This window comes from Panthera pardus, unplaced genomic scaffold, assembly GCF_024362965.1.
Source record: "Panthera pardus isolate Hobbes unplaced genomic scaffold, ASM2436296v1 HiC_scaffold_11, whole genome shotgun sequence".
Classification (NCBI taxonomy): Eukaryota; Metazoa; Chordata; class Mammalia; order Carnivora; family Felidae; genus Panthera; species Panthera pardus.
Genome location: NW_026526666.1, coordinates 65,664,132 through 65,679,034, shown reverse-complemented (window position 1 = coordinate 65,679,034; position 14,903 = coordinate 65,664,132). Strand labels below are relative to the sequence as shown.

Genomic DNA, 14,903 nt, shown 5'->3' with positions numbered 1-14,903 from the left:
CATGTATAAAACAATTTTATGCTATTTGGATAAAACAATTTTATGTTTATGGGTAAGGCAGTGTTTCTCACTGAGTTGGGCACAATCACTGACTATACAGGCCAGGGAGATGTTTTCCGTGGGGACCAGAGGCACAGCTCTCCCCTTGTCCATCTGCTTCAGAGCTGCCCAATATCTCCTCTATATTTTCCCATTTCTGACTTTTTTCTTGTTCCTGACTGAACCTCCTAAAGCTCACAAAATTATTTTAACACACCAGGCTGCAAGCATTTGAGGAGCGATAAGATGACATTTATTCGCTTCCAGTTATCAGTGGATGTCAAGTTGGGTCGGCTTCATGGAGTCTGAAATAATGAACACCTCAGTGATTAGCAGCACTAAAGACTCAAAAGCTTTGAACGCTTCAGGACACTCTTGCTTTATTTCATTTTTTAAAAGAATTTTATCATGACCATTAAATAAATTTCAATACCCACTACACCTTTACAGTCTAAAATTTAAAACCTTGGGGTACTTAACTAGCTTAGTTGGAAAAGCATGTGACTCTTGATCTCAGGATTGTGAGTTCGAGCCCCATGTTGGGTGTAGAAGTGACTTAAATAAAAAACTTAAAAATAAATGAATGAATGAATGAATGAATAAATAAATAAAAGAATTTTCAAACCTTAAATACCCATCATATAGATGAAGCAGTATGTGGAAATACTTGCCAATCAAAGAGTTCTATGTAGGACAATTTATTCCTTATAATTACTTCTGAGACAATAAAATCTTGAACAAAACTAGGCTTTCCCGTGTCTCGCTCTCTCACGCAACTCTCTTCTTTCTTAGTCTCTGCATAAACTTAGAGGATATAGAGAAAAAAAATCACACAACTAACACAAGCTCTATCAGAATGCCAGAAACACATAGATTAAAATATTATGTATCATGTAAGTAAGATACATAGACTTAAAGCCAGAGGTTCTTTGCTTTTTCTTACCATAAATACAAGGTAAGAAGATGAAAATTCAGCAAATCAGAAAATTTTTCTTCAATTATTCCTTTTACCAGAAAAGCTGTCTGGCTTTAAAGGGCAATTAAAACCGCAGGAAAATTTACAACTGGATTTTCATTTTTATAGACCCATGGGAAAATACTGCCCTTTGTGGGAAAGACACAAGTCACTCAGTCAAATGTAAGAAATTGCTATGTTTGTTCTTTCCTTTTTTATTTATTTTTTATTTATTTTTATTTTTTAAGTAAACTCTACACCCAACATGGGGCTTGAACTTATGACCCCAAGATCAAGAGTCCCATGCTCTACTGACTGCGCCAGACAGGTGCCCCTGGTATGTTTGTTTTTAAGGTTTGGAGATCAGATGCAAGGATATAATTCCTTCCACAGATCCCAAATATCTTCTGGCACACTTGGTAGAATATTTTGCTGAGATTATTTTCCTTGCTCATAAATACTGTTTTTATTTTCTCGGTAATAATTTATAATATCCAGAGTCCTTTCTACTTTTCTCATTTACGTTCCTTCCTTTGAAAAAAGTCTCCTTTCAAAAACCTCAAAGAAAATGAAAAGACAAGCATGATATGGGGAGAAATTATTTGCTAATCAAATATCTGATAAAGAACCTATATCCAAAATATATTTTTTTAAATGCTTGTAATTTCATAATAATTAGACAATCCAATTTTTTAAAATGGTCAAAAGACTTACACAGACATTTCATCCAAGAGGATTTACGAATGGCTAATAAGCACATGAAAAGATGCTTAACATCACTAGTCATTAGAAAAATGCAAATTAGAAACTATGGGACACCACTTCACACACACTAGAACAATTATAATCAGTTAGGTAGGCAATAAAGTGTTGTTAACATTGTGGAGAAACTGGAACCCTCATATATTGCTAGTGGGAATGTGAAATGGTACAGTGACTTTGGAAAACAGTTTGGCAATTTAAAGTTTAAAAAAAAATTTTTTTAATGTTTATTTGTTTTTGAGAGAGACAGAGCACAAGTGGGGAGGGACAGAGAGAGAAGGAGTCACAGAATCTGAAGCAGGCTCCAGGCTCTGAGCCATCAGCACAGAGCCCAATGTGGGGCTCGAACTTATGATCTGCGAGATCATGACCTGAGCCAAAGTCGGACACTTAACCAACTGAGCCACCCAGGTGCTCCTAAAGTTAAAAAAAAAAAAAAAAAAAAAAAAAAAAAAAAAAAAAATTTAATCAGAACTTCACAATATAACCAACTATTCCATATCCAGGAGAAAGGAAAACACATGTCCATATGAAGAATTGTATGCAAATGTTCATAGCAGCATTATTCATAATAGCCAACAAGCAGAAAGAATCCAAATGCCCATTAATCAGTGAATAGATAAACAAAATACTTTATAAATACACAATGAAATAAATGTTGATACATGCTACAACACAGATGAGCCTCAAAAACATTATGCGTGTGAAGGAAACCACATGAAAAAGGCTGCACAGTGTTTGATTTCATCTACATGAAGTGCTCAAAAAGGCAAATCTATAGAAATAGAAAGCAGATTAGTAATTACTTAGGGGTAGAAGTGGGGACTCACACAGATGGGCACAAGGGATCTTTTAGGAGTGATAGAGATGTTCTAAAACTGGATTGTGATGTTTGAACAATTCTAAATTTACTGAAAATCACTGAATTGTATGTACCCTTAAAAGCTGTGAATTTTATGGTATGTAAATTATACCTCAAAAAACCAATTTTAAAAAAAACTCAAAGAAGAAAATTATTTTAAAGAATATTCATTCAGTTGGTAGCAGTCTCACTAGGATAGCATTCTTTTGGGTTACCTGTATATTGAGTACCTATACTGGGATAAGAACTACGCTAAATGATGACAGAAAAAAATGTGTAAGTTTCTAGACCAAAAAGCTCAGTCTGCTTGGGGAGACAGACACAGAAACAAATATTTAGGGGAAAATGTTACGAATGCCGTAACAGAAGTCGAGTCCAATAAAGGCAGGGTTCAGAAAATGCTATAAAGAAATAAGAAGTTAAGCTATGTCTTGCAAGATGAGTGAGTAGGTATTCACCTACAAGAGAGGGGAAGGAAATATATTAAGGGTAGGGCTTCATTATACATAATAATTAACTGAGAACACTGGACTACATGTTAGAATATCTGCATTCTAGGCTGTGGCTCCTTTTTAAAGGCTATGTAACCATAGGTGAGTTGCTTAATGTTCCTTGGCTTTAGCTGGTTCAAATTCAAAATGAAAGGAATGAGCTACATGATCTCTCTGCTCCTAACTAACCATCTTACTATCATTCTACAAAATACTATTCTCCACATAGGGAAGCCCAGAAAAAAACAAAGCAAAAGGTCTATACTCTGGACTCACACAACATGGCACGTTTATCTATACAAAGAACAATTTTCTAATAAAAAAAATAAAGGTCTCCAAATGAGCAAAACTGGTTTTAAGATCAGAATCCCAATTTTGTAAATTTTGTTATTTACAAAAATAAGCAACAGTTAGCAAGCATTTATGTACCAAACACTACGCTAAAATGTCTCAGTTATTTAAGCCTTTACATTGCATTTAATCCTTACAACAGACCTAAAAGGTAGAAGTACTGTTAATTTTCTAATTGCAAAGATAAGGAATCTGATACTAAGGTAATTCACACAGTTAAGTGGCAGAGACAGCACTTAAACCTAAACCATGTAACCACAAAACCCATACTCTTAACCAGGACTCCAATGATAATAATCAGATACACGATGTATAACAGTCTTAATTTATGACAGGCAACAAAAAACCTATTTGTACAAAATTAATGAAAAATGAATAATAAACTAGGCAGAGGGTAAAGGAACACAAGTATTATTCACTAAGAGGATATGGTGAGGCCCCGTTTGAGCATGTTTCTCGCTGTCACAAAGACTTACTGAACTGATTTCCTGTTGTGAATCTTGGAGGTGCTGCTGAAGAGGTCCGAGCTGAGCCTTCCCTGACTCCACACTCTCCTCCAATTCTGCCGTTTCTTGCTGTAAGCGACTCAGCTCCTCCCTAGCTTTGGCCAGCTCTTCCTCGTAAGTGGAGATCTGTGATTCTTGACTAGTCAATTCAGCTTTCAGGGATGAGATCTATCACATGGAAGTGAATGAGAAGAAAGAGAGATAAAAAAGAGATGTCATTAAAATGTTCCATAATGCAAATATGTTTATTTGTTTAGTTTACTACTGTGGTGTTTTTTGAAGTTTATATTTTTGGTAGAAAAGGGCAATTAGGGGATGAATAGAGGGAACTTGAAGGTATAGGTACCATACTTTCAGCTAAAATTTAGAAAAGTAGTACATTAAGGGCCCTCTTTCCCCTAAAGAGGGCCTGTAATTTCCGGATGAACAGTGCTCCAACTCCTTCATGTGCCCCAACTGTTGATTAGATTGCCACCTAACAACAACAGCAACAACAATAATAAGCAAAGCATGTTCCCATCTTACACCAGGAAAAGCAACCAAGGTATGGATACAGACAGCAGCAAATGGCCACTTTACCAGCTGGGCCTCCTCAGCGCATTTCTTTCTAACTTCCTTCAGTTGCTCCTCCAGCTGGGATTTCTGCTCATCTAGTCCATCAAGGAGTTCCTGTACTTGCTGTTTCTGGGCCTGTAATTTTTGCAGATTAGTATTCTCCCTTTGAACTTCATCTTGAAGATCCTGAAATACAAGAAAATTAACATATTTATTATCTTTGGAGAGAGGGGAAGGTTAACAATTTTTAAAAGATTACCTTAAGGGAAAATAAAGTCTCATCTTATTCAGCATATTATGTTGGTGGATTGGAGGAATCCTAGCTTTAAATACGGTCTTTACTTGAGGATTTCTTCCCTAGACTCCAGGTTTTAAAATCCAATTTGCTTACTCAAATCTGTCCTTCGATGTCCGATGAACTTCTTGAACATGTCAAAAACAGAACTCCTGGCATTTCCACCCCCCAAATCTGCTTTATCTTCAGTCTTCCCCCTCAGTTTCTCTGGCCAAAAAGAGCAGCATCTTCTTTGACTCTTCTCTTTCTCTCACATCTCATCTCCATCGTCAGCAAATCTTACTGCTTCTTCCTTCAGAATATATTCAAACTGACCATTTTTTTTCCTCTACCTTGGTCCAGGTCACTATTATCTCCTCCTGGATTGCTGCCTTCTAACTGGTTTCCCTGCTTCCACCCAGGCTACCTACAGTTTATTTTCAGCACATCAGCCACTGTTAAAAACCTGTGTCAGATGAGTCACTCCTCTACTCAAAACTCTGCATTGACTCCCCATCTCCCTTTCTATAAAAAGTCCTCACGGTGCCCTATATCTCTCAACTTCGTTTCCTACTGCACTCTCCCTTGCTCAGCCACTCTAGGCCTCACTGCTGCTCCTCCAACAGGTTCCTCTCAAGATCTTCCACTGATTACCCCTTCTTCCTAGAAAGTTCTCCCCCCAGGTATCCATATGGCTCAGTCCCTCATCTCTTTCAAGTCTTTGCTCAACCATAACCTTCTCAGTGAGGCCTTCCTCATCAAGCATCGCCAGTACCATTACAACCACCTCCCTTCCCTAAGTCTCCTTCATATATACCAATAATTTTATTCATTTTCTAGAACAGCTTTACTAAGATAAATATACTGAACAACTCACCCATTTAAAGTGTACAATTCAATGGTTTTTAGTACCTTTACAGAGCTGTGCAACCATCACAATTTCTTTTAGAACATTTTCATTGCCCCAAAAAGAAACCCCATACCCACTAGCAAGTCACTCTCTATTTCCTTCCCAATATCCCCAGCCCTAGGCAACCACCAATCTACTTTCCATCTCTAAAAGCTTTGTCTATTCTGGATATGGAGAACCATTCATGCACCCCTAAAAATAATGATATCTTTTTACTAACATACTGTTCAAAGACCCCAACAATCATTCATCAGAGTAAGAATCTAAGAACAACAAAAGAAAAACTTAGAAGGTTCTGAATTACACACGATTTATACAAAACAAGGACGTCTACAATAGCCCTTATAATGTGCTAGGTATTGGTCCAGGCTCCTTACATACATGAATTCATTTATAATCCATATGACTGACCTATGAAGTAGGTACTATTGTTAATCACATTTTACAAATGAGAAAACTGAGGCACAGATGGGCAAGTACTTGTCCAAAGTTACAGTTAACAGGTGATGGATTCAAACTAGGTTCTGATTCTAGAGTCTGAGCTCTTAATCACTAAGCTATACACAGTGTCTACAGATTAAACTTTCACTAGTACACCACTATTTCTTAAATACATGTAGATGCTTGGGTGATTAAATAAAACATTGAACAATGCTTTTAATAACTGATTTTTACTTATATTTTCTCAACCAACTGATTAATCTAAAAGTGCAACTACTATCATGCTGCTTTCTTTAAAAAGTTCCTTTAAAAGGGCCAACACAATAGATGATCATGAAACCCTTCTTGTGCGTAAATTCCATGAGTCTATGTGATCATAGATTCGTAATGGTAAGCTCCACTAGTATTTTATCATCAATTTCCCAGAATGCCTAATATTTTTTCATGCCTAAATTTTTAACCTTGCCTATACTATTAACTGAACCATACTCAAAATGAAGATGTTGTTTTAGATATGCACCTGGCATTGGCCCTCAATAAATACATGCTAGTTTTCATTGTCCTTTCCTTGACTCATGCTTTATTTTTCTGCCTTTGTTTCTTCCTATTACACATGTCCAACTTTCTTAAGAAAACAATTCATTGTAAAGAAGAGTTCTTTAGTCACTCTGCTATAAAATACATAATGGCTCCCTCTTATCTGTGGGATAAAGTAAAACTGCCTGCAAGGTACATTAGAACCTTTAATTCTGGGCCCCACGTTATCCTTTCTCTTCTACTACCCTCTTTTCCTTATATTCACCAGTGCCCCAGCCTCAATACACCATCTTCTTTCTCCAAGACACAATATACTTCAATGTCCCTGTGCCTTTTGCCTAAGCCATTTCTTCTTCCTTGAGTGCCCTTCCATACCATGATTATCTGGAAACACTATTCATTCTTCAAAGCCCAGTCAAATTTAATCTCCTCGGACTCACCTTGAGCTTCCTTTACTTATGTTCTTACAGCAGTTTGTACCTAACCTCTATTACCACACTTACTACACTGTATTATAGTTACCTCTAAATAATAAGCTGCTGAAGGACAAAACCAATGTCTCACCTTTCTTTGAGGTTCCACAATCTAGTATAATGCTAGCACATTCCAGATGATTAAACAATGATTTGTAACTATCACAAAGTTTCTAGTACCTGGGAGAAACTATTGGAAAATGTGCCTGAGGTTGATAGAAAGAAAGGATTTTATGTTCTTTTAACATGCTGTGAAAAGCTTCACCCTGTATTTAAACTATAAGTAAATATTAATAGTAGCCTCAAACTGACCTAATAAATGGTTTTTGTTAAAATACCACTTAAGTTTCTGTACTGGTTCAATATTTTTATAGTCTATAGACCAAGACTGATCTGACATTTAAAATCTCCATTACTGTATGTGGAAATAATCTTTACTGCTTTAGCATTTTACTATAACATATACCTTTCTTACATTTTTAAGCGTTTATATTTGTGCTTTTTTACATAATATTATGTACTATTATTTTTTTTAAAAGAGAGAGAGTACGCAAGTTCGGGAGAGGGGCAGAGGGAGAGAATGGGAGAATCTCAAACAGGTTCCATGATCATCCTGGAGCCAAAATGGGGCTCAATCCCACAAACTGTCAGATCATGACCTGAGTCAAAAGTAAGAGTGGGATGCTCAACCACCTGAGCCACCCAGGTGACCCTATATGCTTACTCTTCAGGAAGGCAGGTTCACTTTAACACAGTAACTTGAAAAACTACAGTGGATTGAAAATTTCTTATAAGTCAATTATAAAATATTTTTTAAATGCCACCTGCAGCTCTAAAGTAATTTTACTGATTTGAGAATATAATCCATCATAAATACCTTACTTTGGTTATAAAGTTATTATTATATAGTTTATATATAATGATATGCTGGCCTAAAAAGCATTTTTTAAGAATCCTGTGGAAAAAATCTTTTTTCTTTTTCCCCTTAACTAAAAATGGGAAAAGGAAAAAATATCTGTTACCTACTCCCATCCTCAAACACTCTAAGTTCCCAACCTCTCTCAACCTCCTGCCTCCCCCCTCACCCCCCACCCACACCAAATCTTGGACTTCATCTCTAATAATACCTGGATGTTATAAATAGATATAATTTTGATGTCTCTACTTTTATTATGAATCTAATTAAAAACAAAATTTACCTTAAAAGGGTCATGTAATGTAAGAAAATGTCTAGGACCTAATGTTAATTTTTAAAAGCTAAATACAAAGGCATGTACAGTATAATCACAAATAAATATAAAACCATTTATGTATATTCATTAAAAATACAGCAAAATGTTAACAATGGCTCTCGCTGAAATTGTAGAGCTTTTTCTTTTTATATTTTTCTATATTTTATAAATTATGGACCAATATTACTTTCATAATCCAAAAATGTCAAGTTTGCAGTTTAAGTATCATATACCTCTGGTGGTTTCACACCAGTATAAAAATATTCAGATGTAGGGGCGCCTGGGTGGCTCAGTCGGTTGAGCGAACGACTTCGGCTCAGGTCACAATCTCGCGGTCCGTGAGTTTGAGCCCCGCGTTGGGCTCTGTGCTGACAGCTCAGAGCCTGGAGCCTGTTTCAGATTCTGTGTCTCCCTCTCTCTGACCCTCCCTCGTTCATGCTCTGTCTCTCTCTGTCTCAAAAATAAATAAACGTTAAAGAAAATATATTCAGATGTGACTGAATTTTTATGTAAAAGCTACCAATAGTAGGATTAATACTGGTTTCCTTTAATAAACTGAACTATTTTTCAAAACTAGCATTTTTAGTGAGCCACTTTGAATACACCCTTAGAAGACAAATTTATGCAAGAGGAAAGGGAATAAACAAGCCAATATAATATTTACTCATTCTTGACCTTTCTCTTCCACGGAGCAAACAAAGTCACTTAAATTTCCCAGCCTCACTTCTTAGCTGCAGTAAAAAGCCACTTAGTAACATAAAAGTATAGACCTCCAAGGGAAAGGTTACTGAGAAAATACCTCACATTAGTATCTAAGCTGGATAGATGTCCACATCAAAACTAATTATAATTAATGTTTCTCCATGTCTATTTCTAAGTATGATAAAAGATCTCTTAAAAAATTCCAACACTAGCTCATACACAAAAGCATCTACTTTTTCAGTAAGCAGATTTAAAATGATTAATTTGCACAAAAGCAAAATGAACAGATGCAAACATACACACTACAAGAATAAGAATCAAATTTCACTGCAAAAGGTGACAGATACACATCTGTGTAGGTAACAGATACACATCTGTGAAGGTAACAGATACACATCTCCCAAGGATCCTTACCCACCCCTCACCCCTCCAAACCCCCACCTCACCCTCAACCAGGGCAGTGGCAGGCTCTCCTAACAAACAGTATCTTCCACTAAACTAGGATAACTGACTCTTAACTTTAGGGTAGCCCTTTGGGAAAATCCTCCTCTGTGCACAACCTCAGCACTATCAAATGCCATCCCATGAAGTAAGTGACTAAAGACATTTGCAGAAGCCTTCCTAGTTATGCTCTACTTTCCGTGATCATGCTCTACTTGCCTATCTGTTCCATCAACAGAAGAAAGGAGAATAGCAGCAATTAGAGAATGGCAAGAATGGAGTGAACAAAACTACAGTAACACAGTGCCAAGGTTTGTTTTAGAAAAATACCAAAGCAGTCACATCAAAGGTTCCTCATCAGGGAAGGTATCTTGGCTTTATTTAAAAAGAACTTTCAAGGAAAATGTCCTGTTTTCTAGAAATCACACAAGGTACTGAAAATGATAAACTCATTCCCATCCTTCTATATCCCATGAAGTGCTACAAAGGTAGTGAAAAGAGAATTTAAACAAATAAATAAAAACTCTTTGCTATATTAAAAGATTAAAACAATTCATTTTAGCAACTCAAGTCAGTTGCACAACTGAAGAAGTAACTTCAGTATTAACCTAAGAAGTATTGGGGCACCTGGGTGGCTCAGTCAGTTAAGTGTCTGTCTTCAGCTCAGGTCATGATCTCAGGGTTTGTGAGTTAGAGCCCCACATCAGGCTCCCTGCTGGCAGTGTGGAACCTGTTTGGGATTCTTGCTCTCTCCTCTCTCTCTCCCCCTCCCTGCTGGTGCTTTCTCTCTCAAAATAAAGAAAAACCTTAAAAATAAATAAATAAACAAACAAGCCTACAAAGTGTTAACAACATGAATACTTTTGCATCTGTTTCATATAAAATAGAGCAAAATATAAACAAAGATAGCACTAACTTATGAATAAAACACTTACTTAAAAACCCCAAAGCATATATACAGACATGTATTTATACTAGAATATCTATACCTGAAGAAGAATTATTAAAGAGAACAGGGGGAATTTTACATATTTTGGAAATCTTATAAAAATGCTATTGAATTGCTTTTAAAAATTCTATAGACTAATCCAAAACTAGAAATAATCAGGTACATTCATTATGTTGGCCTAATTTTCAAAATGGAAGTTATAGGAGTATTCTTTTTTAAGTTTATTTATTTATTTTGAGAGAGAGAGGGAGAGAGAGGGAAAGAGACAGGGAGACAGAGGATCCCAAGCAGGCCGCATGCTGTCCTTATGGAGCCTTACACAGGGCTCGATCCCACAAATTGTGAGATCATGACCTGAGCCAAAATCAAGAGTTGGATTCTTAACCAACTGAGCCACCCAGGCACCCCAGGAATATTCTTTTTTATTTTATTTTATTTTATTTTTTATTTTGAGAGAGAGACAAAGAGAGAGAGAGTGTGGACGCACACACACCCACACACACCCCCCCCACACACACACACACATATAAGCGGGAGGGACAGAGAGAGAGAATCCCAACCAGGCTCCGCACTGTCAGTGCAGAGCCAATATGGGACTTGAACTCACAGACTGTGAGATCATGACCTGAGCTGAAATCAAGAGTAGGACACTTAACCGACTGAGCCACCGAGAGAGAGAGAGAGAGAGAGAGAGCGCACGCAAGCAGGGGAGGGACAGAAAGCAAGGGAGAGAGAGAAAATCCCAAACAGGCTCTGTGCTTATAGCACTGTGGGGCTCAAACTCATGAACCGTGCATGAGATCATGACCTGAGCCAAAATCAAGAGTTGGACGCTTAACCAACTGAGCCATTCAGGTGCCCCAGGAGTATTCTTAATATAAAAAAGTTATCAACTGTAGAGCAAGACGTTTAGGTCAAAGAACAGAAAGGCAGTCTATTAAAGTAGGTGGGTGTTAGAAACCTCATCAACAGCCTGCCTTTATTTCCCAATCATATGCTTCCCAGCATGTTCTAAGAGCATTATCGCTAGGAAAAGAATGTTGAGCTCATGTATCTAATTTTACTTCCACCCAAAATAAGTCCTTCCTCTTCATCTAAGAAAAAAAAAAACTAAGTGATTAAAATGAAGAAAAATGGACAATTACTATCAATTACTGAACCTTTATTGATAAAGTATAACTAAGTGGGAGCTTCTTTTGCATGAGCATAGCATAAACAAGTATGAACTCTATGGAAAAATCTGACTGTTTGATACCTACCATGCTCCCAATCCTTTCTATGATTTCTGGGTGTGTCTTGTCCTATTTTTAAATTTTATGCATAAAACTGAAGTTTATTCATTTCTTTTGTCAACAGCTTTCTTAAATTTATCTCTATCTAATAATACCAACTATACTGAAAGATTTGTTCCAAGGTACAATTTCTTAGCTTAAGGAGTTTACAAGAGAGGCTGGAAGATACTGAATCATACACACTACACTAGCATAATAAGGTAACATACCGGACATACCATAAAAACTGAATACACACTCCTCTGGGAGTTCCGACAAGGAAATACTGATGTAGACTAAGGGACAGAGAAGGAAAAGTTTTATTTAGACAAGTGGTGGGATTTGAGCTGGGCTTTAAGGCACAGGCAGGGAGATAATTCACATAAGCAGGGAGATAGGGAACATTCTAGATCACCACAACAAAAGATGTAAGTGTGGAAATAAGAGAATATGTAGGGCACATAGTTTAGAGGCAGACAATAAAAAAACAAAAACAAAAAACCAAGTAGTGCAGAAGGAGGATTTGTATCTCATCTTTTTTTTTCTACCTCCAATATACCCATGAGATACGACATCCTCCGATCATTAACCACGGCAGTGGGCAGCAGTAAAGATTTTCACATCTGAGAGTCATGATACTAAAATTGGTTTAGGAAGAAAAGCAAGAAGAAGATGGGCAAGAAGAGCACTTATGATCTGACTTCAAAATTTCAGATGTTAGGTAATAAGGGTGGCAATAATGAGAAAGAAAACACTGATAGAAATAGGAGAGTCTAAAATTGAAGCCAATTTTTTTTTTCAACAAAATGAGACTCATTTCAGACACACTGACTTCAAAATGATAAACACCAAAATGTCTAACTGGAGATGTGAAGCTGGAGAGCAGAGAGCTTGATAAATATTTGGGAGTCACCAGCATATGGATGATAGGCGGCATGGAAAAGGAAGGAAACAAGGTGGGAGCATATGTATCAGTCAATCTCCGCAAAGGCAACAGAAAGGAAGGGGTCAGTGAGGCAGGAGAATATCTCAGAGAGCACAATTCAAGAAAGCAGGAACCAATGAAGGAAAGGCCAATAGATTGGGTCATATGATTATTCTCAGTTCTGGGAAGAAAAATTAAAGCACACTGGTACAGGTAAACAGCATACTAAACAGGATTACTGAAAGGCTAGAAAGAGGGAAAAAATGGCCACACAAAGAAAAGGAAGGAAGGAAGGAAGGAAGGAAGGAAGGAAGGAAGGAAGGAAGGAAGGAAGGAAAGGAATGAAACCAGGTTGGTAGCTAAAGTGGCAGCAATTGCAGAAAAAAACAAAAACAACAAAAACAAGGTATTTTCAAATTGGTGAGTCCTGTGTGCAGATAGCCCTAAATAAACATAGGAGTCAGAGGAGGAAGAGCTTGACAGTAAAGGAGGGATAGATAATAAGGAGATGACAGTAGGGTATAGAATACTACTACTAATCAGAACATTTACTGAAATTTTACCTGGTACCAATCACTCTGTGAGGCCCCGTAACTGCATCATTTCATTTTATTCCTACAGCAACTTTAAGTGTTTGGTATTTTTATTATCCCATGTTACAGAATAGAAAACTAATATGCAGTGATTAAATCACTTACTTACAAACCTATGAAGAGCCAGAATCAAAAACTGAATTCAAGTTTGTCTGATACCAGGTTATTTCTACAAACTTCTATGCAACACTGAAGAAAGCACACATGACAGGGCATTCCTAATTTGTTTACTCAAAAGAAAAATTTTAATAAAATTGTATGTAGGCAGTTTAAGGTAGGAAAGAATGTGGGTCTGCTTTCTCCCCTTAACAAACAAACAAAAGCCCAAACCATATACATTTAAGATAGAATGGCCTTTTATAACTTTTTCCTATTGGGTTACTTTGGGTCTAATTTCTCCCTAGAACTTGATAAACTAGAAAGACTGCTGGTTTATCATATGTGTTAACAGTGATCATTTCAGGAAATAAAATTTGAAGTTAATTGCTGCTTTGGTTTTCAAGAAAAAAGTCTTGAGCTGAAAGTTTTCAAGATGGTAGTTCATAGGACTATAGACAGGAAACAAAAATTTATGAATTAATTACATAGCAGATTTTATAATTTACCTGTATTAGGAAGACTACAGAGCTGCAAAACAAAAAAGAACTAGTCTTTTGCACTTTGGTCACATGTAAATTTGGTTTCTGTGCTTGAGATATGAGCTCATATAATTACTATCTATGACTTTATAAATATGGAGAAAAGCAATCAAGTTTGGATTGGGCAGACATTCACTGATTGGTCAAAATTCCCTTACTTTCCTCCTGATATCTTCATTTTGACATTTCTCATTAGTGCCTACATTAGAAAGTGGGATCAGAAAGCAGTGAAGTTCAGGGGCACCTGGGGGGCTCAGTTGGTTAAGTGTCCGACTAAGGCTCAGGTCACGATCTCACAGTTCACGAGGCTCTGTGCTGACAGCTCAGAGCCTGGAGCCTGCTTCAGATTCTGTGTCTCCCTCTCTCTTTGCCCCTCCCCCACTCACGCTCTGTTTCTCTCTCTCTAAAATAAATAAACATTAAAAAATTAAAAAAAAAAGAAAGCAGTGAAGTTCTTTAATTTTGCTATTAATTAATAACTCTGGCTAATTGCCTTTTGCCAGAGAAATTAGAAAATAAAGCACTAGGACTTGGGATTACTTACAGATTTTAATTATCCATCTTATTCCTTAGTCTGTGCTTCATTAATGTATAAATCAGAGTTAACCAACAGACAATGAAATCTACTTATTATCAGTTCTTGTAAGCTGTCTTGTGCTTCAGAAAATTGAAAATAATCACTAAAATGAAAAGTTTTAATTACATGTAGATGTCATTTATCCATGTCATTCTTAATTTAGTGTTTCATTACCATGTATAATACAGAGATACCTGTTTAGGGGTAGAATGAATAATAAATCTAATATAAAGCTTTAATCCAATGTTCTTTTTTCAATGAACTTATGTTCAAACATTACAACTTCATCTGTACTAAGCATGCTCCAAGATGCCTTTTATTTACAGCACCTGATCAGAAAAATCAAATAATTTAGACTCCTGCCAATAAGACATTTTGGATTTAGCAAAGCTTACGATTTAACATATACCTTACCATAA

At 36.6% G+C, this 14,903-nt stretch overlaps 1 protein-coding gene across 3 annotated transcripts in view; it reads right to left on the bottom strand.

Annotated features, from left to right (window-relative positions):
- The window catches only part of EPS15 (epidermal growth factor receptor pathway substrate 15), a 155,022-nt gene that overhangs the window by 46,109 nt on the left and 94,010 nt on the right, over positions 1–14,903 (bottom strand). For all 3 annotated transcript variants that reach the window (XM_019449315.2, XM_053895452.1, XM_019449314.2), the window contains exons 14-15: positions 4,546–4,707; positions 3,937–4,134 (exon numbers count right to left, since the gene is read on the bottom strand). In XM_019449315.2, coding sequence (XP_019304860.1) covers positions 3,937–4,134; positions 4,546–4,707 — 360 coding nt within the window. The remainder of the gene's footprint in view (positions 1–3,936; positions 4,135–4,545; positions 4,708–14,903) is intronic.